The sequence below is a fragment of the Cetorhinus maximus genome, chromosome 20, assembly GCF_964194155.1.
Source record: "Cetorhinus maximus chromosome 20, sCetMax3.hap1.1, whole genome shotgun sequence".
NCBI lineage: Eukaryota > Metazoa > Chordata > Chondrichthyes > Lamniformes > Cetorhinidae > Cetorhinus > Cetorhinus maximus.
The window spans coordinates 62,108,373-62,135,839 of record NC_135898.1 but is presented as its reverse complement, the minus strand read 5'-3'; the positions used below and the strand labels follow the sequence as shown (position 1 = coordinate 62,135,839).

General features: G+C 42.6%; 1 protein-coding gene across 1 annotated transcript in view; it reads left to right on the top strand.

The window, feature by feature from the left end:
* Nucleotides 1–27,467, top strand: part of LOC144694428 (inactive carboxypeptidase-like protein X2) — a 233,290-nt gene that overhangs the window by 90,407 nt on the left and 115,416 nt on the right. The window contains exons 5-6 of the mRNA XM_078564823.1: nt 23,632–23,716; nt 25,447–25,597. Of these exons, the coding sequence (XP_078420949.1) occupies nt 23,632–23,716; nt 25,447–25,597 (236 nt within the window). The remainder of the gene's footprint in view (nt 1–23,631; nt 23,717–25,446; nt 25,598–27,467) is intronic.

Genomic DNA, 27,467 nt, shown 5'->3' with positions numbered 1-27,467 from the left:
AGGGATGAGAAACTTGAGCTATGAAGATAGATTGGAAAGGTTGGGACTGTTCTCCTCGGAGAGGAGAAGGCTAAGAGGAGCTTTGATAGGCATATTCAAAACCATGAGGGGGCTGGATAGAGTAGAAACGGAGAAACTGTTCTCGCTCATAAAAGGATCTAGAATGAGAGAGCACAGATTTAAAGTGATTTGCAAATGTGATGTGAGAAAAAACTTGAACTCCTCATCTGAGTCCCCTGCAACAGAACTCATCTGCAACGTTACCCTCTGTGGAACTGCCACCTGTCCTATCTTCTCCCCCAGCTGCAGGCCACTCATGCCCGGTGATTCATCAGCTAGAGATCCTGCTTCTGTGCTCTCCTCTAAAGTACACAGTGCTAATATCAGAGCTGGTGGCTGCAGTATCAGATCGGACGATGGTGTTTCTTTATCATTAGTGCCATGCTCCTCCTGGTCTTCATGCTTCTTCACCAGGGCCTGGCTGAGTGGCAGTTCTTGGGCATCTGATTTGAGGAAGGCACAAGGGTGATCCATCTTAATGTCCTAGATGGCCGTGCGGGGCTCAGTATCAAAATCTGCAGATGACACAAAATTTAGAAGTAGTGTGAAATGTGAGGAGGATTGTGACAGAAATTCCAGAGGACATAGAGTGGTGGAATGGACAGACACATGGCAGATGAAATTAAATGGAAAGAAGTGTGAGGTCATACATTTTGGTAGGAATAATGAGGAAAGGCAATATAAAATAAGGAGTGCAATTTTAATAGGGGTGTAGGAACAGAGAGACCTAGGTATATATGTGCACAAATCATTGAAGGTGGCAGGGTAGGTTGTGAAAGTGGTTAAAAGGGCGTACAGGATCCTGAGTTTTATAAACTGAGGTATTGAGTAGAAAAGCAAGGAACTTATGATGAGCCTTTATAAAACACTGGTTCAGCCTCAGCTGGAGTATTGTGTCCAATTCTGGACACCATACTTCAGGAAGGATATTTAGACTTTAGAGAGGGCCTAGAAAAGATTTATGAGAATGGTTCCAGAGATGAGGGACTTCAGTTATGTAGATAGATAGGAGAAACTGCGTTTTAAGCTTGAGAAGAGATTTGATAGAGATGTTCAAAATCATTAGGGATCCAGACAGAGTAAGTAGAGAGAAACTGCTTCCATTGGCAGAAGGGTCAAGAACCAGAGGACACTGATTTAAGGTGATTTGCAAACATGAGACTAATGGAAACATGAGGATTTTTTTTTACATAGTGAATGGTTAAGATCTGGAATGTACTGCCTAAGAGTGTGGTGGAGGAAGATACAAACATGATTTTCAAAAGGGAATTGGATAAAACATGAGGAGAAAATAACTGCATGGTTATGGGGGAAAGATGGGGGAGTGAGACTAGCTGATTTGCATTGCAGAGAATCTGCACAGACATAATGGGCTGCTGAATGGCCTCTTTCTGTGCTGTAGCCATTTTTTTGATTTTATGATTCTTGGGGTAAGGTAGTGGTGAGGGTAGGTGGTGGGGGCTAGTAATGTATGCTTATACCATCATATTTAATGAGATTGTAGGATGAGGGGAAAGTTGGAAGTGAGGAAAAGAATTCGGTAGGAACATACCATCATCTTCTATGATCTCAGCCCTCCCACTGGCCATGACCTTGATGGCAGCTGCTCCACGTATGATGACCATTCTTTCCTCCATTGCGTTGAGAAAATGTGGCTGTGTCAATCTTCTACTGGTTAACTGCTGCTGCCTGGTCCTGCAGGAAAGTGGAGAGTGTCAGTGAGTGTAATGCGGTGTGTATGGGTGATGTGACTATCATGGTGAATAGCTATTAGTGTTTGTAAGCTGGGAGATATGAGTGCAGCTTGCAGCCATGCTAAGTGTGAGAGAGTGAGCTGAAGCTATGAAAGTGAGGAATAAGTTGTGCTTAATAGAGAATGTTCATGGGTGAGTGAAGAGGATGTAGTGAATTGAGCTGTGTGTGAGGCTGATGGTTCAGTTGTAAGGATATTGTTTTGTTTTGGGGTCGAGATGGGGTTCTTTGGGATGTGCCTATCTTCGCTAAGTAAGCTATTCAAGACTGTAGTTTGTTAAAACCATTTTTACTTGTTTACAGCTCCATGTACATCTTGGGAACTCCGCAGGAAGTTGGACTTCTCCACTCGCCAAGTGACACATGTGTCATTACATCATCGTTACATCAGCATCATGTGCTTTTGATGTTAACCCTTTACTCTACATTTCCCCCCACATCTTTATCCTAACTATATACATCTGCATAACATCTCCCCTAAAGTATCAGACTTCACAGGGTTAGTCTCTGAGGTGCCTTGTCCAATCTCCCTGATCTTGCTCTGATCTCTTCCTGAGGTCGAGGACATTCTGCTCTCTCTCTTTGTTCAATATGAGTGACTTTCTCCTGGGTGGTTGTAGAGCTTTGTCTTGTTTCTTGATCTTCATCTCCGTCTGGATCTGAATAGTAAGCCCAAGTTTCTGTCGACTTTCTTTCCAAGGATATTAAGGCACTGTGGTTTTTCCTTATATTTTCCTGGTCCATCTCAATCCTGTAAGATCTCAGATGTGGCGCTCCTATTATTATGCCTTCTTTCTGCTAGCCTTGTGGCCATACTCTCTCCCCAGGCTGTCGCACTGTTAAGTCTTGTACTCTGTGCCTCAGGTTGAAGTTACAAACTTATTTGTGTCTCTGCTCCTCTTCACAGTTTTTAACTCTCTTATGGTCATTGGAGTTGATATTTGGTTCTAGTTTCTGTTGCAGAGCTGAAAGTTGTGTTCTCAGGTTATCTTCCCATTAACAGCTGTGAGGGTGAGAACCCATTTTGCAGTGGTGAGGTTCAGTAACTAAGAAGGGCTAAGTTGAGATCTTCATTTTTCTTCCAGTCTTTGACTTTGATGATTCAAACACCTCTCTCAGCTTCCCCATTCGATTGAGGATATTGAGGTGAGCTACTCATGTGAATGAACCCATATTCCTTTGCAAACTTGTGGAATAATTCATTAACAAATTGTGGACCATGGTCTGACACTACAATGTCCAGGATGCCACATGTTGCATTGGTTCTCTTCAGTGAATGAATGACTACTTCTGCCATGATGCTGTGCAATCTGTTTGCTCCAATCCATCTGGAGTAGTAATCAATGACAAAAAGGAATACCTTGCCTTTAAAATTAAATGAATCCATTCCCAGGTGCTCCCATGGCCTTGATTGAAAAGTGGAGTGAGACAGTGGTTCTCTTTGCTCTTGGCTGCTCACTGCACACGTAAGGCAATTCAAAATTAGTTCTTCAATAGAGTGAGTAATGCTTGGCCACCAGACTGATTGCTTGGTGCTTGCTCAACAATTTGCTATCCCTAAGTGACCTTGATGAATTTTTTGGAGAATATCAAGCCAAAGTATTCTCGGAATGACTGTTTTGTCATTAAAAACTAGTAGATCATCAATGATTGTGTCATAATTATAGTTTTGGAAAATGTTGGACTGTAGCTTTAAGAATAATCTTGTGTTGTAAGATCACATGATTTGTGTAAACCAATGGTTAGCAGCACTGGGAACCTCTACAAGAGAGTTCTTCTTTAGTTATGGAGTTTGATGCACACATGAGGTTGCTGCTGCAGTCTTGTAAATAAAATTAAACGTTTCCACCCAGAAAGGTTGTCTGAAGATCAACTCTATAACAAACTGGCGATGAGGGTAAATCAGATTCGGTGCTGTACCTCGCCCAGTGATTGTGAGTGTCTACATTCGTTAAAAATAAAAGATATGCTCATCCGAAATGCCAGTTTGGCAGAATTGATCCCTTTGAGCCAGCCACAGATGCTTGGTCTCAATATATAGAACGTCTTGTGTTCTTCTTTCAAGCAAACAAAATCACAAGGGAGGAAAAGAGGAGAGCGATTCTCCTGAGTATTTGTGGGAGCAAGACCTACAGTTTAATTCGAAGCTTGTCGGCCCCCAGTGCCCTAGATTCGAAGACTTTCAGTGAATTAGTAGACCTCATTAAGGGACATTTTCAACTCAAGTCCTCAGTAACAATGCAGAGGTTCAGGTTCAATTCACAGAATAGAGCTCTCGGGGAGACAATTGTTACCTACATGGCGAAATTAAAACAACTAATGGAATATTGTGATTTTGGGAAACCCTGAATGACATGCTCAGAGATAGTTTGGTATGTGGTGTGCAGGAAGACACTATTTAGCAAAGATTATTGGCTGAAGTGAATCTTGATTTTAAGAAAGCATTATAGCACTTTCGAACAAAATAGTGCTGGCAATAGAAAACTCTGTAAGGGATTCACAAGCAATTCAAGGGGCGCAAAATGGCGCCGTTCTCCTCGTCGGGTGGGAACAGTCAGCCGAAAGTGACGTGAAAAGCTGGGACTCCGCTGCGAAGCGGGAAACAGCCCCAGCTAACCGAAAAATGAGAGGAAACAGCTTAGCAACTAAGTCGAAAAATAACTTTCAGCGATGTGGAAGCAATCATTCTTCCAGTGATTGGCAATTTTAAAAAGTAGAATGTTTTTTTGACACATAATGAGACAGTGTAAAGTGAGATTTAAACAGGCCTCCAAACAACAAACGAAGTCCAATGAAGCCTATAGTGTAGAAGAGTCAGAAACAACCAATTCTGACATTTATTCATTATTCAACATGAAAGTTGGGAAATCAGAGCCAATGTTTGTTACAGTGCAAGTGAATGATAAACCATTAAAAATAGAAGGAGACATTGGGTGCTTCTACCACTGTAAAAAGAGAACATACCTTCAGATATTTAAATAAAGGTGATCAACAGCTAAATTTGGAACAAATATCTACCAAGTTGAAAACGTACACAGGTGAAGGAATCCAAATAAAAGGTATCACCAGAGCAACTATTCATTATAGACACCAATTGGCTCAGCTACCAGTGATGGTGTAAGAAGGTAGAGGACCAAGCCTTCTAGGTCAAAATTGGTTGAGGGAAATTAACCTTAACTGGCCAGTGAGATTTCAAAAGGAAGCTGGAAGAAAAAGGAATAAAGCAAGGTACTTCAGAAAGAGCCTGGAGAGTCCAAGGACCGCAACAGGATGAAAAAGGAGTATGTAAACATTCAGCAACATGAAGAAATGAAGACTGTCTTAAACAACAAGATGGAAGAACAGCAGAAGGAACCCAAGGAGACTCTGCTGAATGACATATTTCAAGATGAAGCGAGTGAGCTTCACAAAGAAAAGGAAAACCTGTGGAAAGATCTTCACACACTAAAAGGATCCCTCAGGCCAAAGTTTGTGCCTCTAAAAAATTATGAAGAGAAACAGGAAGAATTTAACACCTCTCTGAACAAACTGAACAACCAGTTGGCAGAGAAGATGCAGCAATGTTCAAATTTCCAGGGGAAAGCCAACAGATATAAGAAGGAGACAGAAGAGCTGAAGAATCAGCTAAATGAAGCTAAAGAGGCTTTGAAAGCAGAAGTCGAAGAACTTTCCATAATGCGAGCAGATAATGAAGATAATGAAGTCATGGGTAGCTCTACTACTGAACTCAGATTGCATCTGAGAAAAGTCTGGCTGATAATGAAGTCAAAAAGAAGGCTGAGAATAAATTCTGTGGCAAAAAGAAGAAGACGAGATGCGCAGTCAAGATGGTATTTCATTATGGGATGCATGGTTAGTAGTTCCTGCACAAGGAAGGGAACCACTTTTTGTAGAGCTACACAGTGCCCATCCAGGGATCTCCTGAATGAAGAAGATAGTGTGGAGTTATCTTTAGTGGCCAGGGATGGACAGCGATATTGAAAATGTGGTAAAACACTGTGTGCAGTGTCAACAGCTACAAAAGTTTCCGGCAGCAGCCCCATTACACCCATGAGAGTGGCCTGGTAGACCCTGGGTGCGATTGCACATTGATTACGTAGGTTCTTTCCTTGGAACCATGTTTTTACTGATTATAGATGCTCATTCAAAGTGGTTAGACATTTATGAGGTAAAGTCGCCAATGTCAGGTGCTACTATAGAAAAACTACGCCAGAGCTTCACCATCTATGGATTGCCAGAGGTAATCATCTCAGTTAATGGTACTGCATTTACAAGTGCTGAGTTCCAACGATTTATCAGCCTTAACAGTATTAACCACGTGAAGACTGCACCCTACCATCAGTCATCAAACGGCCTGGCGGAAAGGGCAGCACAAACTTTCAAGGCGGGAATGAAAAAGTTAACAGGTGATTCGTTGGAGACCAAACTTGCTCATTTTCTATTTCACTACAGAATGACCCCCCACACACTACGACAGGAGCAACACCTACAGAATTACTGATGAGGCGCTGTCTTCACACAAGACTAAGCCTAATACTTCCCAATTTGAAGGGGAAGGCGGAGAAAGCCAAGGGATCCAAAAGAAACTCATGATTTGCATAGTTGTGAGCGACAATTTACTGTCGGAGAAGCAGTATATGTAAAGAATTCGGTGGAGGATCGAAGTGGTTACCTGGTAAAGTGAGTTCTGTGACCAGACCATTGTCACACCACATGGAACTGGAGGGCCAGATCACCCATAAGCATGTTGATTATTTAAGAAAAAGAGAGATGCCACAACAAAATGATGTTCCACCTGTAACTGTTGCTGAGTCAGTGGTTCCTGTTGAGATTGCACAGCCAGGGATGGACATGCCCAATGTCTCTGTCGGAGTGGTGCCTAATGAGGTACCCGATGTGAATGCGGATCCAGAGAATGTGTTTCTTACAAAATAATCTGAAGTCGTGGAACTACGATTTTCCACACGGATCAGGAAACCACCTGAAAGACTGAACTTGTAGTTTCATGGCCTGTGTAAATATTGTAATGGCATGAGATAAATATCCTTGTAAATACAAAATGTATAGAAAAGTTAAAGGCGGAGGAACGTAGAAATTATAGTGTTGGGAAATGTTGGACTGTAGCTTTAAGAATAATCCTGTATTGTAAGATCACATGGGCCAGAATTATTAGCTCATTGGGCGGGCACGTGCCCAACCTGAACGAGTGTAAAATGACACGCGATGACATCGGGCAAGCGTCCCAACGTCATCACGCAATCGCGCGATATTTCGGTCAGCGGGCATGCGTGGGAGTTGGCAGTGCGCCCGTCGACAATTAACAGGCCTATTAAGGCCATTAAAGTCCCAATTGAATTCAATTTTTCGCTGCCCGTCCAACCTTATGATTGGCGGCCAGGTGTAAAGGCCAAGCAGCCTTTGGATTTTTTAGGAAACCTCATTCACGGGTGGGATGAGGTCTCCAGCAGCAAATAAAAATTAAATAAAAATGTAAACATTTCATTGATAACATGTCACAGCTCATGTGACTGAGTCACATGAGGGGACATGTTTTTCAACAATTTAAAATCTTTATTTTTAATTCTTAAACTCTCCGACTCCCTGAGGCAGTTCTGTGCCTCAGGGAGCTTTACCTGCACACATCCACATACATGCACAAAGTTCCCTGCTTGCCCTCCTTCCCCATCCCACACAGGCAGTGCTGCAGCACACGTTTCATGCTGGGTGGACCTTAATTGGCCTGCCAGTGTGAAATCATGGTCGAGCCCCGATCACGGGCAGCAATCGGCTTCCCAACCGCTCCTGGCCGTTCCCGCTGAGCCCGCCCAATGAGGGCAAAATCCTGGCCATGATCTGTGTAACCCAATGGTTAGCAGCGCTAGGTGCCTCTACAAGAGAGTTCTTCTTTAGTTATGGAGTTTGATGCACATGTGTAGTTGCTGCTGCTGTCTTGTAAATAAAGTTAAATGTTTCCATTAAGAAAAGTTGTCTGAAGATCAACTCTGTAACAGATTGTAAGATGCTTTCTCTGTTCGAAGTACTGCCATAGTACTGGGTTGTTAGGAGTATAGTCTGGCCATCCTTCTAGACAGCATTCCTTTATCTGGACGTATTCGTCATCTTCCTGTTGTGTTTATTTTACCTCCTCCAACTTCTTTGCAGTAGCCAGTAGTTATGTGGTAGTGATTGATGTATACACATCCACCTCCTTGATGAAATTCAAATCCTCTATTTTGATTCCTTCAACTGGTATTCTTGATGGTGTACCTGCTGTCGCCTGGCACTTCCCTTGAATGTACTCAGTTACTGAATCATGCTCATTAGCCTCAGCCTGAAGCATTGAATTCTAGGCAGCATCTTCGCAATCTCCTTCATGTCCAGAACAGTGACTAATAACTTATGGTCAGTTTCAATTTTAAACCGCAATCCCATTGAACTGAGAACTTCTCGCACCCAATGTTGCTCCCAATGCTTCCTTTTCAATTGTAGCAGATGTTTTTTCTGTGTCTGTGAGTGATCTTGAGGCATAATAAACTGGCCTACATTTACCATCTCTTTGTTCTTGGAATAAAACTGTACCCAGACCTATAGATGATGCATCTGCTGCGACAATGGTCAACAGTTCTGGATTGTAGTGTGCTGAAATTTCAGGAGAAATAAGATTTTTGATCTTCTCAAAAGCATTTTGCTGGTCCACATTCCAGCATCACTGTTGAGCATGTCTCAACAGCAATCTCAGCAGCTTGTTGGTTTCTGGCAAATTTGGTACTTGCCTACTTGGTTGACCATTCCTAGGAATATTTGTAGCTCTGTGATGTTCCTGAGTTGGGGAAACTCTCTAATCACCTTTGTTTTCTATGGGTCAGATTTTATTCCTGAGGCTTGCACGACATGCCCTAAAAATTTAATCATAGGTTTTGAAAATTCGCATTTTTCATTCAATATCAAACTTTCATCCTGTCAAACCTTTAGGACTGCTCTCACTCTAAGGCCATGCTGTTCCCTTGTGGAGCCATATACGAGTATGTCATCCATATGCCATGTTACTCCTTCCATACCTTCTAGGGTCTGAGACATTGTTCTCTGGAATATTTCTGGAGCAGACACAATCCCAAATGGTAATCTGTTTAAGCAATAACAACCAAATGGCATTATAAATATGTTCAGCATCTGGATTCTTTGTCCAGAGCGACTGCCAAAAACCGCTATTTGCGTTTAATTTGGTGAATAGGGTACTTTTAGCTAGTTTGGCAAGACTCTTATCCATTGATGCCATTGGGTGGATCTCACATTCCACTGATCTGTTTAATTGAGACAAGTCCATGCAGATTCTAATTGAGCCATTTGGCTTTGAGACTGTGACCATTCAAGAAAACCACTTTGTAGGTATGGTTACCGGAGAGATAACTCCCTGCGGCAGCATGTGCTCAATTTCACCCTTGACTTTGTCGAAGAGTGGGTGAGGGACCTTCCTTGGTATGAAGAAGCAAATTAGTTTAGCATCACCTCATAGGGTAAAATGTTATTTGGTCTTCAGTTTTTACAAGCCTATAAATAATCTTGGAAATTGATTCCTGAATGTGTTTCTGTACTGCTCATTGGCAACTTCATCAATTTTATAGATCAGCTTCAATTGTAAGCATGCCTCCCTGCTTAAGTACAATGATTCTTGGTTCTGTATGAGGTAAAGATCTTCAATGATTTCTCTGCCCTTGTATTTTAATTCTGCCAGGTGTTGTCCTATGACTTTCATTATAGTCCCGCTTGCACCTTGTAACTGGATAGATGATGGCTGTTACATGATATGCTTAAACCGCTTTACTTCATCAGATAAGACTGAAACACCTGCCCCTCTGTCTATTTTTTAAACTCTGTGGCGTGTCTATCTGCTTCAAGCTTAATGCTCTAATATTTATTTTCTATTTCATATACTTCTCCTAGGAATAATTCCTTTTTCTGTGGTTCTTCCTCTTCTTGTATGTGGCTTGGCCTTAAAATTTTTTGGGTGTTTTTGCGGGCTCCCTGTGTTTTAGATTGGCAGAAAAGTTTAAAATGTCCTAGCTCCCCACAGTTGTGGCACTCTGCTACTCTGCTGGGCATTCTTCTCGCTTGTGCAAGTTTTTCCCACCACACCGAGAGCATTTCATGATGGTGGTTAGCACGCATTTCTGCGTTTTCACGGGCTTCTGTTTTGAAGTGCTTTCCATCTTCTGGCCTGCATAATGAATGGCCTCACTCATTCATTTCCAGGGGACTTCAATGAACAAACGCTCTCTTTTGCTTTCTGAGCTCAGTTTGCCTCACGATTTGTACTGCCTTAATTAAAGTTAGATCTCCTCTTGGTTTGCAAGAGATCTTACAGAGATTGTTTAGGACCCAACTACTATGCAATCACAAATCAATTCATCTTTCATTTTCCGTAGTTGCAATTTTCTGCCATCTTGTATAGATCGTTGATCGCCGAATCCACACTTTCACCTAATCTTTGTTTTTACTTGTTATAGTTTGTCCTTTGTTTGTCTGTGTGTGCGCCTGTGTATGTGTGCTGGGGGAATTCTTTAGGAAGAGATAGATAGTTATACTTCCTGAATACAATTGTATGTTTACCAGTACTTGCAACTTGTTAAGAGAATTTTTGTTTTAAAATAATCGTTCTGAGTTTGAAAGAAACCTGGTCAGAGTCTCTTTCCTTTTGGGTACTAGAGGTATAGCTACACAAGTGGCCATTTCAGTGAGAAAATTAAACATTTAAATTAATGAAACGGCCTGGGGCGTAGTGGGGCTTGATAATTCACACACTCCTCCCATCCTGGTCGTAACATTGGCATGGATCTTCTGAAAAGAGGTTGACTTATGTTGGCCACCTATGCACTTTAATAAGAGCTGTGGCTTCCAAGTAACATATTCAGTAATAGATTGATTCCTGTCATTGTTGGCAGCTCACCACAACCTTCTCAAGGGCAATTAGGGATGGACAATAAATGCTGGCCTAGACAGTGATGCCCGCATCTCATGAATAAAATTAGAAAGGACATCATTCTACAAGAGATTAATTCTTTACCACAGTCAATAACATGTTTCTGGCCTATTGGTCTCACCTCAGTGACACCAATAAATTCTAGATTGTGCTTCTTAGTTTTATTAATTTGTTGGTTGATCTTTACAGAACTGGTGAAGGATTGTGCTTGCCTAAGGTTAAGAGGTACAAACAATTGATAATATCACTGGCAACTTGGTTGCTCATAACTGATTGTCATGTCCAGTCATTTAGTTATCTTCTATTACATGCTCACTTGCTATCATAGAAAGGAGTTATAGTTTTGAACTCAGAGTGATATGTGTGGTAATTTCATGTGTTATCGCATTTTATTTTCATGATGTTCAATGCAATGAACAGTTCACTGACCTAGCCCAACTGTTGAAACATTTTGAACAGAAACATATTACTAAGATTTGTAGCTGTTAGGATAGATCTCCTTTAGCTCTCAGGTCCCTAGCTAATATCAATCAATTCTTAATTTATAATAAGAGGGGGAGAAATTTGTTCACATAGCGCTTCTTCAAGCGATCCCGCAGGGGCCACTTTATCTCACCAGAGCCTTGTTTAATTCTTTTCAGCATCCCTGGCTGGGAGGGTAGGTGGGAGGCCTGTGCCCAGCCTTTAAACTGTTCTTAAAATGAGGAACCATTTAGCCTATATTTGGTAACATGATTATGATTGGTAATATAAAATGTGACACGTGCCACAAAGTGACCCCACCTAGGGTGACATCACACATTCACTGAGTCCTCATAAAAATTATTTTTTTTAATGATTTAGTTTAAAAGCATTGATGAACGTAAGTCTGGCAAAGACCAGGAATTTGACTTTCGAGCCTGGATAAAAGAATTTTTGGATTTAAATTAGCGTGGAACTTTGCTTTAGTAATGCTGTGGATTCCTTAGAGCTCAGTATCGGGTTATGTCAGACTCAAGGTGTTAGAAATTGGGCTTGCACCCCTTCTGAACGTGGGGGTCACGATTTGGGGCTTGTCCACACTGATTCCTGTGGAGGTGGGAAGCAAGTCAATTTGATATCTCCACCTCATTAATGTGATTTTAGTGTGTGGATGGGCATATTCTGCACTGCTATCCTCCCTGTAGCACTGTTGCCAGCCTCTGCTCTGACCAGGGGACTGTGTAGAGTTAGGCTGTTAACACCTGGTGCAGGTAACCTCCCTGCTGCAAAGGTACAGTCCCTATTAAAAGGGAAGCTGCACTAATGAAATGAGGGCTGCAAGTAAATGATTTTGAAAGACTCAAGCCACAGGGAATGCAACGCGATCTCTTTGGAGACAGGGCTGCAACTGAATTTCTCATCCAGGGCTTGGTGATGGAGCAGGACAGGAGAATTCCTATAAAAGCTTTTCTTGCAGCGATCGGAATGACCCCGTACTATTAAGAATGCACAGTGGCATCAACTTGAGGTTTCCACCCTTGATACTTTGCTCGAATATCTGAGGAAGTTTTTGGTCTGGATGTGAGAGTGGCTTGTCTCATTTCTCTGACTTCTCACTCTTCATTGCAACCTTGCAAAAATGCATGATCTTGCACATTCTTCCAGTCTTCCGTCTGCACATATTTGAAAGCTGGACCGATTCCTCAATATCATAAACTCAATTAATTCTTTTCATTTCTCCAAACTGTGGAACTCCATATTTCCTTCAGTCTTCACTTCCATTGAATATATTCAGGCTTCTAGAACCCAAGCTTGGTATTAAAATTTATCTGGCGCCTATTATATGGAATTATCTTTGGAAAGAAAATTGGACATGTTTGCTAATGGTATGCAAAAAAAAAGTTTGTAACTCAACATGAATCACATGTTGGCCTCCGATCAATGGCATAGCTTTATAATGACTGAATAAGTTGAATGCTGCTTTCATTACATGGGATTCCAGGATCTTTGCCAGTTTTTCAATGATCTCATTCGCACTGTGGCCCATTTTGAGAAAGCTGAAGCTCAAAAACATTGCCTACGACTTGTGAAGACACATGCAGTGCAGTAAGATGAGGCTTGTCACAATTCAAACTGTAAACATATACAATATTCCATCATTTATATTACAGTGAGAAATAAATACACACAAAGGCGCATTCTTACAATCCCCAAAATTAGACATTTCTTACAGGGGCTGCAAGCAATGATGCAGTAAATTTATTTTCTAGGGATAGGGATGGTTTGGAGGTATGGCCTCTACTCAATTTATATTTCTTCTCCCACTTTCTAATTCATTTTCCAGTACTTTAGAAATACAGGTGTAGATTTTCACCTTCATTGCCTGGACAGCAATTTGGGGGATGATAGCACACATTTTTTAGAGCCTGCCTGATATTCGGTCTATTCAATTGATGGAAGGATGGCCGTGCAACAATGCTCCAGTGGCATCAATAGGATCACAATGGTATTTTAACCAGGGCTTGAGCAGAGAAGAAAGCTGAAACAGGTCTGCAGCTGGTTATAGACAGAGGTCTGAATTTTTGTAAAGACACAGAGCTTCTCCATTGCAGAGACCCAAATCCGGATGTACACCCCCTAACACAGCACCTAATATTTTTGAAGGGGAGGGGGGAATTGGGGACGGGTTCTAATGTACACATCTGTGGTTCACAGAGACAGCTACAAATGTTAAGAGGTAGCTGCCTCAGGCTGAGCTGATTGTCACTGGTGGGATGTCCAAAACACGACTTGTGCACTTGAAACCTCACTGGAGAAGGCCTAAAGCTGCCAAAGTTCTTTGGGGAGGTAAGGTACCCTTATGGGTATGGTCTAGGGACACTTTTAAGGGAGGTCAGGTGCCTTTTAAGTGAGGTAAGGTGCCCTTTTCAAAAGATAAGGTTCCCTTCAGGTATAGTCTCAGAACACCTTTGGGGGAGGTCAGGTGCCTTAAGGGAATGTTCAGGTGCCCTTTGGGAGACGTAAGGTGCTCTTTGGGGTTGTTAAAGGTAGGCGTGAGTGTGAGTAAAAAGTGCTTAAACTCATTGGAACTGTCAAGCTCATTGGAACTATCAAAAGGAGCTGTCAAAAGGAACTGCCAAAAGTATCTGTCAAAAGGAGCTTTCAAGCTGTCAAGACATTTAAAACTCCTGCCCTTTAAAGATTTGAAAAAGAAACTGTCTACAGTGTGAAAAAAATCAGTGCTTTCTATTTCACCCTGTCTGTTGACTAACGTCTAAGGACTAACATTATATGATTGATGATGCATGACTGATTTCACAGCCTTTCATTATCAGAGCGGGGTGCCTGTCATTTCACTGGGTGATTGACACTCCAAGTGGCTGTAAACTCTTTGAAGTGGGACTATGAATTCCACTGTTCGATTTTGTAAGGGATTAAAGGAAGTTAAATGCAGTTACTGTGTTTTTTTTATCAATGAGAGTATTTACTTAAATAGTGAATTCTTCAATAGACACTTAATAATTTTATCTTATCTCAGCATGGGCCTTGAGCTCTGCCCAGGGTGAATACTGGGTGAATTGGCATGGTAGCTATAAGGGAAAAGGGTGGAGGCATTGGTTGGCAATAAGTTGGCATAGGGGCTATAAAGGGTCTTGGGGTATGTGTGAGGACATGGGTTGGCATGGACAGTATGAGGGGTCATGGGAGGCAGGTGGGGGCATGAGGTGGCATGGGTTGGCATGGATGGAGCATGAGGAGTGTGTGGGGGGGGGTTGTGAGCGAGTGTCGGGGGTGAGGGCTGGAGAGCTATTTTATGTTACCTTGTTTTCTTTTTAAAACTTTGACACAGTGCTGTTGCACCGAGGCAGGCTTTCCGCCCAGCCTGCCTTCACACATTCTGCACTCGTTCCGGGGTCGCCCCCCCATGATTCCCGACATTCACCCATCACCCCCCCGCCCCCCGCCCCCCAACCCCCACCAGACTGAAAAACCAACCTTCTGGGCCACTTTCTCCCAGGTCAGATTTGTGGAGCCCGGAATTGTCCTGACTCTGCACTCCCATTCCAGGAGCAACAATGCAGGCCAGAAGGGGGCTGCCCATGCTAAGTGTAAAACATTTCTTTGTGGAGCCATGAGTGACAGACTTTCAGTATGCAAAGACATCTCTGGACTGTTTGATCGCCCCCTGCCACCTGGCTGAATGTCACTTTCTGCCTCTTTTAGGTGAGCAACTGACTGTTGGCATCTGGGTGAGGCCTGGGAGTTAGAATACCTTGAGCCAGAAATTTCTGACAGTGGACACGTACTCCAACTTTTGCACCCTGTGCTCCCTTCTCCAAAACCTGCTAAGGGAAAACTCCATCCCTTAATCTCCACTGACACTAACAATGAAGGGAATGCTAGTTGTTTAGATGTAACTTGCGTAAGTGGGTACAGGATGAAAAAACAGTTATTGCATTAACCAGTGCATTCACAGAAGGTCATATAAGAAATTAAAGTAATGGTGTGAAAACCCATCTTCTAGGTGTGATCTCAGAGGCTGAATAATGCAGACTGTACCAGAAGGTATGAGTGAACTTGTTTTTTAAAGCTGCAATGAAGGCTACTTCTTAACTTTAGTTATCCGAATAGTCTCATCCCTGGCACTGCATCTGTCTTTAAAAGGTTTAACTATAGTAATTACAGTGAAAAAAATTCTTCCTTCGATATTTCAAAAAATGTTAAGGTAAAATTTTCCTTAGTGTAGGTTGGCTTGTAATTGCTAAGAAATCTTTTTTTAGAATGCTGCCTGTCCTGCAGTCGCTTCAGATGTAGTCAGATTAGTAGCGTATTGTCTCTAACAGTGTTATTAAGATTATTATTTTTCACTCCATCAGAAAAGCACTTTACCTGCCTTAGTAGTAAAAAGGTACCATTTCAGGTCAAATATTTTTATTTAAAATACATTTTATGTTGGTTCTGAAACACTATTTCATCAATATGTAAAGGCTTCTTCTAATCTTTAAGAGCACTTTGGTTGCTTTTACAATGAAACAAAATTTCATTGCATTTACATCGCACCTTTAATGTACAAAGAAACTTCCCAATGTTCATCAGGGAAGCATAATCAGGCAAATTTGACACTGAACCAAAGGAGATACTGGAAAGGGTAACTAAAAGCTGTAGGTTTAAAGAGAGCCTTAAAGAAGGAGCAGGGTGTATGGGCGGAGAGGGAGTGAATTCCAGAACTCAGCGTTGAGATGACTGAAGACACTGACAGCAATAGTTGGGCGAAGGGAGCAGGAGATAAAAAAAAAGAGTTGCAGGAACCTGAAGTTTTCAGAGGGTTGCAGGCCTTGAGGAGATTACAAAGATAGGAAGGGGTGAGGCCATTAAGAGAACATGCAGGCGAGAATTTTAAATAAGACTATATGGATAAACAGCAGACAATGTGATGTCGCTAAGCAAAGGGTAAATGGGTTTTGGATGAGCTAAGGTTTATGAAGGGTGGCCAGCCAAGGAGTAGTCAAGATCACAAAGGCATGGAAGCAATTGGTATAGTTAAAGTGGCATGTGTGGAACCAAGTGAATGCAAGGCCTTTCAGCTGGACAATGAGAGATATGGGGAGAGGATGGTTTGGTCAACTGTCAACTGTGCCAAATGCTCCACAAAGATCAAGAAGGATGGGGAAAGTGAGAAGTGATACTGTCCATTGTCAGAGTGACAGATGATGCAATTTGTGACTTTGATTAGCACAGTTTCACTGCTGTGGTAGGCACGTAAGCCTAATTGGAGAGATTCATACACAGAGACCAGGATTTTCCATGCCCGCTGGCATCGGGTCTGCTCAGTGGCGTGAGCAGACAATATTGGTTTCATGATGTCGTGAAACCAGTTTGCAATTGTCATTCAACCCACTGATGGCAGGCCGTGTTCCCCACCACTGGACCTTGGGAACCTCATGGTAATACATCAGCATATCATTATGAGACCAGCCTGCCAGACTCATCCCCCCACCCTACTGGATCATCTGTCTTTCCCGTCGACGTGTTTCACAACAGCATATTTAAGGCATGCACTTGGCGGGCTGCGCTTCTCCCGGGCCTTCGAGGTTTGTTAGCCTACCTTACTTCGGTCAGCACTTACAGTCATCAGCGCCAGGCTTCACAGACAGCATCACATCACTTTTATGGGGGCTCACGGGTATGTCTCTACCTACCAGATTAGCCATATATGGGTGGCTTTTCAACAGCTGCAGGGCAAGGTCTTGCTTGGTGAAGGGGGGGAAGTGGCCTCAGGCAAAGGAAGAGGCTGCAGGACGAGAGCTGTACTGGGGAAAGGAGGGCATCCCAGGGTGTGTGTGGGGGTACATGTTGATCTGCGCAAGTAGTCTCAAGATGGTGAGGGCTGAGGAGAGAGTCTCCAGAGGAGATGAGGCCAGATGGATATGTGAGGGTATGTGTGTGAGAATGGGTAGTGATGTTGCGTGAACTGGCAGTGAGTGAGATGCCAGTGAATGTGTGAAGGGCTTGAGTGTGTGAGTTTAGGGTGATGAGATGGTTGTCATACCCTGGCTGCATGGATGAGATCATTCATCCTCTATCTGCATTGGATGGCCAACCTCTTCTGTGCAACATTGGCACTGATCACCACTGCCATTGCCTACCAAGCTGGAGTGGTAATGCGGCTGCCCCTCTTGGGGCAATATCGGGGTTAGAGGACATCACAGTGACAGTGTGAACAACAGGGACAGTTGTAGAGCACACATGAGTCCAGGAGCAGTTTGTGAGCAGACACTTTGTGCCCTAGCCGTCAACTCCATTGATCTCCCTGGCCACTGCGTGAGGCTGAACCAGACTGTTTGGCTGGGATTTTCCATGCCCGCTGGGGTCAGGCGTGTTCAGTGGCGTGAGCGGACAATATGGCGCGATCGGCTTCATGACGGCGGGAAACCAGTTTACGATCGTCCATGAGCCGGAATCTCTGCCATGGGACATTGGAAACCTCAGTGTAATACATCAGCATATCATTATTAGGCCTGCTTGTCAGAATCGTCCTCCCCGCCCCCATCTCCCCCGCTGGATCGTCCGTCCACGTCAGTGGGAAAGCACACCGGCATGGAACCCGTCTTGACAACTGTGGTGTGCAGAAGTTCGCCAGGGCTTTGCTCACATTGCAGACATCTGAGGAGCAGGAGATGCTGGAGCCCGACAGCAGCGGCACACTAAGGGAATGTCCGTGGCATGCTGAGTGGATTCTCATGGACATGGCTCTGCTGTGAAGCAGCTCATGGAAATTGGAAAGTCACCGTTGATGCTCACAATGAATGATGGTCGAGGGGGTGGGAGAGGAAGGGCTAGGATCAACTGGGAGAGGAAGAGGTGTCCAAGGTGGGGTGAGGTTGGGAGCGGGGGGAATTGAAGGTGTCAGGATGCGGTGGGGTTGGAGAAGGAGGTTGGAGGGGAGGGAGGGCGGAGAGGAGGAGGGGGTAACTGGGGAGGCAGGTGTAAGGGGGTGGAAGGTGCAAGGGAAGGAGTGCAGAGAAGGGAGAAGGGAGGGTGTCCAGGGGGAGGAAGGGGTGCAGAAAAGGGAAGGTGTCCGAGTGGAGGAAGGGGTGCAGAGAGGGGAGGGTTTCCAGGGAGAGGAAGGGGTACGGAGAGGGGAGGGAGTAAGGGTGGAGGAAGAAGTAAGAGTGGAGGAAGGAGTCAGGCAGGGGTTAGGAATAAGGCTGGAGGAAGAGATGAGACTGGAGGAAGAGGTAAGGGTGGAGGAAAGAGTCGGGCAGGGGGAGGGACTAAGGGTGGCAGAAGAGGTAAGGATGGAGGAAGGAGTCAGGAAGGGTCAGGGATTAAGCGGGGTGGTGGTGCGTGGGAGGGCTGGGGGAGGAAGGTGTCCCGGAAGGAAAGGGGGAGGAGTGCGAAGTCGGGAAGGGGTTCTGATGGTTAAGGGGTGCAAAGAGGGGAAAGGGTGCGGAGGGGGAATGTGCAGGTGAATGTGCATGGGAAGGGTCAGATAGGTCCATGTCTGCCTCTTGGGGAGTGAACTGAGGGTGTGCATGGCATGGAGGAAGGGTGAGAATGACTGAGGGTAGAATGAGGCGGTAGGGTGGGAGGGTGAGGGTTCAATGGTAGCGATAGACGGGACAGCGAGGATGGTTGGTGAGGACCCAGGGACAGGTATGGACCTTGGCGGTGGGAAGGAGGAGGTCGGGGAGGTGAAAGTGAATGTGGGTGGGATTTTCAGGAAGCTAAGGAATGTGCACGTTTTCCTGGACATTCTCGAAGGTAAAGGGTTGCGGCTGGTAGGTAACAGAGGGGACGTGGAAGATGATGCTGGAGAGGTCAACTGTAATGGGAGAGAGGAAATGGCTGAACAGGGGAGGGTAAAAGATGGGGGAGTGCATAATGCAGTGAAATCAGACCATGCTTGCTAAATCGAAAGTGAAATGACAGTTGTGGTGGGTGAGATCATGTGCTGCATAAGAGTGTGATCAGTGGATGAGTGGAGATGCATTTCTTTCTTTTAAGTGCAGTCAATCACCCAATATTCAAAATGGACCCCAAGGAAACATATGAAATCTACATTGATTTGATCTAGACAAGCAAATAATAACCAGGGTATTTGTTACTAAAATAACTAGCGGGGTTGGGTGTTTTCTGAGGTTATTATAGTTAATGATATAAATTATAATCAAAGGCATCACTTCTACCAATTACCCAGCATATAAATAAAATGGCTTCTGATCCTGATAGGATAAATTGAATGCTTTAATACCCCTGAGGAATTGAGCAAAGCAATCAACGAGGTGCTGAATAGTATTCGGTCAAATTTTATAAACAAATTGAACCAAATATCAGTAAATGCCTGCTGAATATATACTGACTCCTTCTAGGTGCTTTGCATTTATCACATTCATCCATGCAGTAGAGTCCTATACTTTCCTAAAATTACCAATCACTTTAACTAATAAACTTAAATTTCATAACTTTACCTAATAATCGGAGTTTATTAGGCAGACAGTATTGAAATCAGACCTTGTTGGAGGCGGCGGCAGGTAAAGGCAGGCAGCTCACAACAGAAGTGTTGAGAAAATACTTTCTAAATTCTTCCAACCCTCATGCTCAATGGCAAGTACATTTTGGGGGCCCAGAACCATCTTACCCATAAACCTTTAAGGTGTTACATAAAAGTCGTGCAATATGTTTATTTTCTTACTTTATGATTTATCTATTTTTAATCATAAAAACGAAAAATAAACACCATTTGTGTTATCTATCTATAATTCAGCCAGGCCATTCATTCTCTTATATAATACCCATTCTGAAGAAGAGTCACATTGGACTCAAATCGTTAACTCTGTTTCACTTTCCACAGATGCTTCCAGACCTATTGAGTTTTTCCAGCACTTCGGTTTTAATTTAGATGTCCAACATCTGCAATATTTTGCTTTGATCGTCCATTCTCTTAACTCACTTTCCTCACCGTTTCCCTCCATTTAGCAGCACTTTTTCCTGCTTAAAAGAGGCATCAGTCCTCTCCAACTTCTTTCCACATTTTGCAGAGGCACTGTTTCCATCAGAACATCCCTGTTCACAGAGCACTTTTTGCCTCTTCAACTAGACACAGTAGCTTTCTTGCTTTTTAACCCCAGCACATTGGGATAGAAATGGGTCTGGGCCTGCAATGCAGTAGGAGTGTGGGATGAACTCAACAGACCTGGGGGAGGATTTTCTACTCGTCGGGTGGGCCTGGGAACAGCCATGAAACCGAATGCTGCCCGTGATCAGGCTGCGCCCACAATTTCACGCTGACTGGCTAATTAACAGCCAGCCGGTGTGAAAGGCGCGCTGGCGCAGCAGTTTATGCAGAAAGTGGTGACCGGTGGCCCCAAGCTTGTCCTGGCTGCTGCTAATTACTCTGAACGCATCTGGCTACCTTCTGGAAATATGCTCAGGCGGAGCCCGCTCCTTCAACACCTGGAGAAACCCCAGTGGCTGTTGAAAGCTTCAAGGGTCTTGTGGCATCATTTAAGGCTGGGAGTTACAAATGAATAACTGTAAAGGATGTCCTAAGGAACACACCTGTGGCCACAGAAATTGTGATGTGATTTTACATTGGCTGAAGAGGCCTGATTGGATATAATGTTTGAACCCTACCCCGTGTTGGACCAGCATTCCATTGTAAATGAAAGAATAATATTTCAAATTAAATAGAGCCATTATTAGGAATTAAAAAACAAGAGCCTCGGCACTGCCGGTGTAGGGGTGGGAGGAGCGTGGGCTCTGAAGTGTGCGCATGCGTGGGGAAGCATACACTGACTGCTCCCTAAAGGCACAGGGAGGTGACGAATTTTAAATACAAAAATAAACTTTTTACATATGAGATAAACATGTCCCCACATGTGACTCAGTCTTGTGAAAAAGGATGTTAAAAATGTTTTATTGTTTTTTTTAGTAAGCATTGGAAACCTCATGCCGCCTGTGGATGAGATTTCGTTAAAAATGCAAAGGCCGCCTGACCTATTCGCTGCCCACCAACTGAACGGTTGAGCGGGCAGCGAAAAAATGCAACTTAATTAGTTACTTAAGGGCCTCAATAGGCCTCTTAATTATCAGCGGCCATGCTGCCACCTCTCATGTGCACCCGCCGACCAAAACATCGCGAGTGTGCGCAATGACATGGGGACACTCACCGGACATCATGGCGCACTATTTCACTCCTGTTCACGTCTGCCCCTGAAGATTGATAGAAATTGGAGCTTGAGCTTTCTGAATAAGCTGCTGGTGCTGGCAAAACATCAGGGGCGTACTGACAGATAAATGTGTAGATGTGTAAGGCATATGATGTGAGCCATGAGGTGAAAATTATAAAGGCTGTGACCTCTCTCCATTAACAGTGGACATGTTTCATTGCGGCTCTTAAGGTAATGTCTTGTTTCACAGAAAATAACATACATCCATTCTACCAAAAGATTATGGTCCATATTTTAAAGGCATGGTTGACAGTACAAGGATAACATTAAATGAAAAGTACACCAACTGATTGAAGCTTCTCAGTGTCATCAATTAAGCTGACAGTAATCCTTAGTCAGAGTGTTTGGAGCTCTTGGAACCACAAACAAATTGGCTGTGCGTAGATCAAATCATACACTTAAAAGTTTACTGGTTTAGTTTCATCATTCCTTTCATACTGTATAACCTGACCTCCCCATGATGAAATTCCAATAATGTTGCCCCATTAAGGGTGTTTTGGGGAACTCTTGACAGGTTGAAAAAATGTAGCAACAGCTTTCAGTTTGCTGCCTAAAATCACTCCCAGATACACTGCGGTCTGAACTTGATTGCAGCATGTATACATCCTTACTGGAAATATTGGACTCAGAACGATTCTTGGATGATGTGACAGTTCTTTGTCATTGCACCTCTGCCAATTATTGGGATCAGGTGTTGTTGCAAAGCCCAAGATTGAACATCTATCTTGAGTGGGACATATATCAGTTAAAGTGACTTTAATGACAGTATTCAATATTGTTGCAATTTGTAGTGCATGCTCAATAATCTTTTGTAGCACCATGGAGGAATGAAAAGCCATACCAAACTCAGTAACATTACAAGTGGATCCTTTTTCAGCCCCATTCTTGACCAGGTATCAGGTATCAATTGCCAACTAATTAAAGTTTAGTCTTATCTGGTAGAATGCATTTTAATTATATTCAGAATATATTTTCTTGTTTGAGTGACACCATTGTAAGGAATGCCCACTCATCATGTCCATGAAATTATACTGTGCTAGCAGTTAATGATTGTTTAACGGTTATTGATTAAATAATATTTCTGGTAAAATAACAAAAGGATATCATATAAATTTGTCAAATGTTCATATGCTGTTTTCCAAATTTCAAGATGCACAATTTCTGTGTGAATTGTTAGCAAAATAATTTCTTAAATGCAGCAAATGTGTCTTTTTATGCAGTATTTGTTCAGGGAGCCCAGGCATAGTCCCAGCTCTGCATACAGTGCTGCATGTTAACATAGTTTGAATATTTTTGTTAGAAGAATTGGGGGGCATGCTTGGAGAAAGGGTGTGAGTAAATGGCAAAAATATGCATCAGGCCAGATCCCCAACGTGTTCCCGCCTCCTTGCACTTATACTGCAGGTGGCATCAGAGTGCTGAACCTGCCTATCAGTGGCAGGAAACCAATTAAGGTAATTAGGAGGGCAATTAGTGGGCATATTTGGAAGGCGATAGAATTTTGCCAGTGCAGCACAGGACATTGCTGTGCCTTCAGCTCACCTACTCAAAGGAGGCACAAGCAGAGCAGAAGGTGGGATTCATATGCAGTGGTCACTTTAAAGGATAAAATTTGTATTCCTTCGGACATCAGCAGGCAATTGCTTGCAATTGTTTGCTTGTCAACTATAGCCGGATTCACCATATAATGCTGGGTGTGAGGAATTGGCTGCAGGTCCTATCTGCAGTTTGAGGTCTCTGTTTTGTGCCTCCTCACCTTCTACGTTCACCTCAGCAGCACAAAACACTCACACTGGGTTTGCCGGCCGCCCCTCACTTCGGGCCTGATTGGCCCTCTCGTGCCCTCAGGCCGCCTGTCATCCCCAGTTGGACAGTGCTCCAGCAGATGCCTTCGAAATTGGGCTCCTCTGAAAGATTGCACCTGATGTCCCACCACGTACATGTCCAGGTTCGCAGCCCAGAATCAGCCCAATTTTGGGCTTACGACTCAAATGAGAAACTTCAGCTCATTGTTGCCACATATACGCATTTGAAAAGCTGTTTTCCTTCAGTATTAAATGAATTACTTTTCTAGGAAAGAAAGACAAAGGAAGAAATATCAGGAAGCCCAAGGCAAAATCTTATTCACCAGCAATTTTCTCCTTGTAGGAGTGACTGGGTGACATCGTATTGCGTTCTGCTGAGCAATGACAGCCACAGCTGGGTCACCGTCAAAAATGGATCAGATGATATGGTGAGCTCCTTGATATTGGTAATGATTTATATAGATAATGATAGGCAAACTGCATTTAACAATCTCTATTTAAAATAATAGATGCCACAGTTAGTTAACACATTCAAAGTATAAATGTAAAACAAGGAACTGAATTTGGACCAGTTTGCATTTAGAGCCAGTTTTCATGTGAGAGGCTCCAAGCAGAGTTTTCAATAGTTTTTGAAATTCCAGTGGAGCTGGGAGAACTCCTGTATCTTCCAGATCCACATTTAGCCCCATGGTCAGGCGCAAACAATGCAGCCTAGTTCTGCATTGGGTCTCAAACAGCTGTTATGCCCCCTATTCACAGAAACAAAGACCTTAATGCCTGCTTCAAACATAGGAGCTGGATGCCCTTTTACCTCCTTTATCAATATGGTGGATGGCGTGAAATGATCACATAACACTGCCACCATGTTAGATGTTTAGGCATCTGAAAAGCAGGCATAGTACTATCAAATTTCTCCCCTCCTAGTTTTATCAGTATTCTTCAATAGATGCATTCAGACATTGTTGAAAATGAAATGACGTTCCTTTCTGAGAAGCTTTATTTTATTTAAAATGTTACTTTTGGGTGTGTATCCTAAAATAACACATAAATCACTGATATCTTCTTTCCTTATTCAGAGTGGTAAAAATAAAAAGTTGGTATGAATTGCGTGTCGACATGGCTTGCTATGTATTAGTTCACTGGGAAGAAGGCTGCCTAGGAATAGTTTCAATGACAATTTTTAGATTAAATATCTTTTTATTTTATAAAGGGGATTGGTTTATTAATACTATATAAACTACCTGTGACCCTTCATGTGCAGTTCATTTAGAAAATATAGATATTGTGCGAGTGATATATGACCAGCACTACTGTAATTTTACATGCCTGTGGTGGCACTAATTATTGTCTTTTACAATCAGCCCTATAAATACTTTGTAAATCAGAAGTCAGTGTCTAACTTTTGTCCTCTCCACTCCAGAAGAAAAAGGTTAAACTGAACATTTGTGCCAAATATCCATAAGTTCAAACTAATTTTTCGAGTCAAGCTGGTCAGTTTGTTCAGAGGTATACCACTTTTTACATCCTTCTAGAACAATTATCATAACAGATATGAATTGCTCATTCCAGTAACAATGTAGATTTTAACTGAAAATTGGAATCATAGCTCTCAAATCATGTAAACCATTCTTAATGGAGGACATAATAACATAGTTGTATCTTTCCATTGTTACTAGCTCTTTCTATGGTATCATGCAGCCATTGCCTATGGAATTACCCATGAACTGGTGGTTTCCTATAGGCAAGATTTATAATCAAGCACTTTTGAAGTGCTTTGGATATAAATCCTACTGCAGGGAAGGAAAATGGTGTAACAATGGTTGACCATTAGTATCTGCTGAACAAATGCAAAATTATCCATTATTTGCTGAGTCATGTATGTATAGTATGCTTCATACTGTGTGAAAGCTTAGCCCCTCAGCAGTCAAGTAGAATTTTTCTCTGTGATCCCAGTAGCCATTTGTATCAAATTTATGAAACATATGCCTTCTTTTCAATTATTTTTAGCTGCTAATCCTAGTCTAAGATTAATAAGATCATCACCACATGGAGCAAATTATCACCAGTTGTCTATATCTACCTTGGTTTGAAACATCAGCCTGTTATAGATTTTGAAAATACTGCATATATAGTTATTCATTGGAATTTTATTTTTCAGATATTTAAAGCAAACCAAGAGAAAGAGATTCCTGTACTTAATGAGTTTCCCACTCCAGTGATTGCTCGCTACATAAGAATAAACCCTCGAAGTTGGTACGCGGAGGGTGACATCTGCATGAGAGTGGAAATTTTGGGCTGTCCCATGCCAGGTAAAATTCTGTGTTAGCATTGTAGAGTTAGAATGTGATTACTGAATCATATTCCCTTGCAAATATACTTGCTTTCAACTCATAATTCAGCTATTGATACACTGACAAACAATTTAAGATTGTCAGTTGGGCTCGCAGTGTGGCACATTTGCATGCACTGGAAGCTACATATATTTATACATAGGACCCTATTCTTTGCAATCAGAAAGAACATGTACACATACTGTGCCTGTTTCAGCTAAACAAAATAAGTGGCAGCCATTCGCTGGTTCATTCCCCAGGTTAATATCTTGATCAATCAGACTTAAGCTGCCTGGTTAAAATTTCAAACAATTCTTGGCAGTTAACTGTCAGTCATCATAAACTGGTACATTCTCCATGGCAATGCCTCTACCAATCAGAGTCCACTTGCCAACCAACTAGCACTCTCTTATACAGTATAAATTTGTTGTTCCCCTGACATTAGCATTTTCTGGTGAATTGTCCTGATGAGTGCAAGATAAAAACCTTTGACAAAAAGTGTCCTTTTTTTCAGCAATACTCAAGTTCTGTATTACCAAATTACTATTTTGATAATGAGTAAAAAAAAGTATATTACATCAAAACCTAACCAAGTGCTGTGCTTGGCAAGGATAGCACACTATGATTGTTTATTGAAATTGTGAGGAATAGCCAGGTGATATCAAAAAACAGTTAAGTGCACTGAATACAGTAAAGGCAATGGACCTCAACAAAGCCTCACTGTAGTTCTCCAGAATGAGCTGCACCTCTAACCAATCTGTTCCAGTACAGTTAGAACACTGACAACTGCCCAACAAAGTGAAAAATCCCCAGGTATGTCCTGTCCACAGGACAAATCCAATCCAGCCAATTACTGCCTATCAATTTACTCTCAACCATTAGCAAAATGATGGAAGGTGGCGTTGATTAGTTGCTATCATGTGGCTCTCCTTTATATGGCTTCATTCCGGCCTGTGATGCACTGTCTTTTTCCGCAAGTGGAAACGTGGTGTTGAAATGCTGGAAGTTTGAAAAGCACAAGGAGATGCTTCATTCCAGTGGATGTGACTAAGCACATATGAATCACGCTGCTCAGTTTTGTTGGATGCTTGCTCTATGAGCTCACCTTTCTTGATGCTAATGTGACAATAGTTTCAGTTTTAAGCTGCAACCTGAAATATTCTGCAGACTGGCTATACACATGGAACCATGGAAGAGGCTATTTTAGATCTTTTCTTGTGTAAGAGACAAGATTAATTAATAATCTCATAGTAAGGGATCCTCTGGGAAAAGAGTGATCATAATATGGTAGAATAGATTGAGTTTGAGGGTGACGTACTTAAGTCTGAAACTAGAGTATTAAACCTAAATAAAGCTAATTAAATAGAAATGATGCTAAAGTGGATTAGGTTGATGAAGAAATCAGATTAAAATACATGGGATAGATAGACAATGGTGAACTATGAGGAAATTTTCATAATTCTCAGTTAATATAGATTCCATTTATTAATTCATTTTTAGGTATGTGGGTATCACTGGCAAGAACAGCACTTATTGCCTGCCCCTAATTGCCCTTGAGAAAGTGCTGGTGAACCACCTTCTTTAACTGCTGCAGTCTGTGTGGCGAAGGTATTCCCACAGTGCTGTTAAATAGGAAGTTCCAGGATTTTGATCCAACGTTGATGAATGAGCGGCAATAAAATTCCAAGTCATTGATGCTGTGTAACTTGGAGGGAAACTTAGAGGTAGTGATGTTCCCATGCACCTGCTGACCTTGTCCTTCTAGGTGGTTAAGTTAGCAGCTTTTTAGATGCTATTGAAGAAGTCTTGGCAGGTTGCTGCAGTGCATCCTGTAGATGCAATCAAAGTG